Source organism: Stegastes partitus, unplaced genomic scaffold (genome assembly GCF_000690725.1).
Source record: "Stegastes partitus isolate 25-593 unplaced genomic scaffold, Stegastes_partitus-1.0.2 Scaffold1775, whole genome shotgun sequence".
NCBI classification, from domain to species: domain Eukaryota; kingdom Metazoa; phylum Chordata; class Actinopteri; family Pomacentridae; genus Stegastes; species Stegastes partitus.
Window position 1 is genome coordinate 179,656 of NW_007579506.1, and position 3,298 is coordinate 182,953.

At 46.5% G+C, this 3,298-nt stretch overlaps 1 protein-coding gene across 1 annotated transcript in view; it reads right to left on the minus strand.

The window, feature by feature from the left end:
- The window catches only part of etv5a (ETS variant transcription factor 5a), a gene marked incomplete at its 5' end in the record, with an annotated part of 14,668 nt that extends 11,397 nt beyond the window's left edge, over window positions 1-3,271 (minus strand). Inside the window, 2 exons of the mRNA XM_008302208.1 lie at window positions 565-627; window positions 2,956-3,271. Of these exons, the coding sequence (XP_008300430.1) occupies window positions 565-627; window positions 2,956-3,271 (379 nt within the window). The remainder of the gene's footprint in view (window positions 1-564; window positions 628-2,955) is intronic.
- Between the last annotated feature and the right edge of the window lie 27 nt (window positions 3,272-3,298).

Here is a 3,298-nt window from a genome sequence, read left to right on the forward strand (position 1 = left end):
TATCCTGTTCAGGCTAATGCACTGGCTAGCGTTATCATGTATGGGCTAATGTTATTCCTTTTAGTGTAATGTAGTAGCCACCATTTTCTTGCTACGGCTAACATAGTGGCTAACATTATGTTACTTAGGGTAATGTAGTTGCTAACATAATCTTGTTTAGGCTAACGTAAAGAACAGTGTTGTTGTGTTTTAGCTAATCTGGTAGCTAACAATCATTTGTTTAGGTTGACATACAAGCTAACGTCTTAATTAAGTTTCTCTCCATTTTTTTCTCGTAAATGGATGAAGTTTGGTTTGTTTTTCATCTCTAACGTTTTTTTTTTTTCTTTAAGCTGCAAACAGTTGGTTTCTGTCTTTTTCTACTCTGTTTGTTAGAGCCAGCGGAGCCTGCAGCGCCCCCTTCTGAGCCTCCGGTTAAAGGAAACTCAACTAAATCACATTTTCTTTTGTCGCAACGCCTCAAAGGTTCATCCTAAACTGTGTGATAGATTCAGCAGCTGTACATCTGGAGCTTGGGGGTCACAAACATCAACGAGCACTAACGTGATAACGAAGCCGACTTACTGTCGCGGTTATTCTGGTAGAAGCTCCGCCCCCTGCCGAAGGATGACTGACAGTTAGGCACTTCTGTAAACAAAGCAGAGAGAAGGAGGATAAACTTAGAGCAGAAACATCCTCGCTGTCAGATCACACGTGTCAGAATCAGAATCCTGCGGCCAGCTGACGGATATATCTGGACCGAAGCCACGCGAGCAGCTTTGATGTCCGACGTTTGATCTGCGTTCAGGAGACGTTCAGTCTGAGCTGCTCCCAAACCTGCACGCCAGCTTAAGAGACGTTCACCAAAATGACACCATTTGTCAGAACCAGAAACTGTCAAAACCGAAAAAAAGTCTCAGCTTTCAGACGGTCCTTGAACTAATCAGGTCCGATGTGAAGTTCAGTCGGTAAAATTAACCAAATCTGAGCTTAAAATGGTCAAAATCACTTTAAAAAGTCACTTTAAAAGCAGAGTTAGGTCCAAACTGATTAAACAACAACCAGGAAGCTGAGACCGACTCAGGTGTGACCAACAGTCATGTGACGGATTTCAGAGAGTTTTCGGCTGAACTGCAGGTCGTGTTTCCACCGAGCAGGTCAGCAGGTTAAAACTGTAAATAATAAAATATAATAGTGTATATAATAGTTAGCAGAGCCTCCATGTTGTCCAGTGTTACTGACACCTGAGGAGACTGGAAACAGGTTGGTTCCAGGTTTTTTTCAGTTTCAGTTTTGTTTTTTTCTGATTTCTATTATTCCAACCGTGTTGAACGAAAAGAAAAACGAACCAGCAGCAACGAAAAGGCTCAGAAGCTGCCTGACAAACGGTCGACACACACGGCGGTTGTGCTTCAGCGCTGGCTGTGTCGGTGTGGAGGTCTGAGGCTGCAGCCGACCAGAGAACAGCCTCCTCCATGTCCTGAAGCCTCCAAACAGGATTAGCACGGCGGCGGCTGCGTTCACTCTCAATGACAATCGAGTTACGTCCGTCCTCCCCGAAGCCGCTCGGCTTCCGCTCAGACTCTCAAACGTCGGCCGGCCGATAAGAGATCAGGCAGCTGCTGCCTCCTCGACGCCTTTCATCCCCACAGAGGACGGTTTGTGGAGGAGAGAAGAAGAATCAGAGAGAAACCAGACTGAGGCGTTTAGATCGATTTAAATTAATCAGTCGTTCAGTTCAAGTCTGACCGCAGCTTCTTCAGCGTGAATGTTTTCTGGTTTCTTTCCTCTCATGACAGTAAAGTGAACATCTGACGGCTTTAAGAAGCACCTCTCACGGTTTGGACTTTAATAAACCAAACAGCAGTAAAAGTTCTCTGGTTCCTGCTTTCTGAATGTTTTCTAATAATTCCTTATTTCTATGACAGTAAATTAAATGTTTTTGACATTTGAGGGCTTTTTACAAACCAAACAGCTTTTTCCATTTTTCTGTTATTTTTTAAATTCTCTGCTTTCAGCCTTTTAACTGAATATTTCTGATTCCAGTGAACTGAATGTCTTCATCCATCTTTATAAAACACTAAACAGTTTAAAACCAACTGAACACCTTTTATTTATTATTACATATTATTTATATTCTTATATAAAAATAATTGAAGCTTCAACGAACAGCTAGTTTTATTTTTTTTCTAATCTGGATTAATTAATTAGTGGTTTGACCTATAAAAGTTAGAAAATGATGACAGAAAATATTCACATTTAAGAAGCTGCATAAAGGACAAATATATAATAAAAAACCATCGACTGTAACTTTGAAGCCGTCGTGTGGTTCTGTGGTGGAAAAGAACCAAATCTGTGCTTCAGGTTGAGATATTTGATCTAAATCACTTCATTCTGTCTCATTTAAAAATTCCCAAGATGACGTTTATCAGAGTAAATAAACTGCAGAAACCCATTTAGCAGCCCTGAGCTAATCCTGTGGTTCCCGATCTAAACTAAACCTGATGTTTCAGAGGCCAAACGCCGATTAAACCATCGATAATAAAGGTTCAGGGTCTTTAAGGATTCGTCCACAGCGTCGGCGTGACGTTTAAAGGCCGTCAGAGGCTAAGAGGATTTGCGGTTACGTCACCGAGCAGCCGGCCGGCGCTGCAGCGAAGGGATCCAGCGAACGGAGAGAAAACCGCAGAATGCGAGGAAACAGGACGGCAGCTGGGCGAGTGGGCGGCGGATCAGAGCCGGTTCATGTGAGCGAACGGCAGCTTCCCGAGGTTCAGACTGGAGTCGGACCGAGCAGCGCCGGGCTGCAGGCCGCGAGTCCTCAGAGGGCAGCGACCCACATCTATTCCAGGTAGGCTCACCTGGCTCAGTGACCCACTTACTGCCAGCTCCGGGCCTGAGCCCGGCTCACGGACCCATTTCACGGCACAGCGTCAGAACAAACACACACATTCCTCATGAACCTGCTCAACTCACCGGAGTCGAAGCAGAAGTCTCGAGGCTCCTGCTTGATGTTCATCGGGTGGAAACCGGCCTGGCGGGGCGGAACCGGGCCCGGACCGGGCGGGCCCATGGCCGGGACGCCCTGCTCGCTGTACCGCGGGTCGATCAGCTCCTGCTTGAAGCCCTGAGGAGGCGCAACCAGCGGCTCTGACATCTGCCGGTGGTACGGAGGCCGGCCGTCCCGGGACAAAGTGCTGCTGCTGCTGCTGGGAGGCAGAAACTGGGCCCGGACCTGAGCGTCGGAGGGCGGGAAGGGAAGGCATGGTTCTGACATCTGCCTCTGGAACCTGCAGCAGAAACACACAGAGGAAGATCT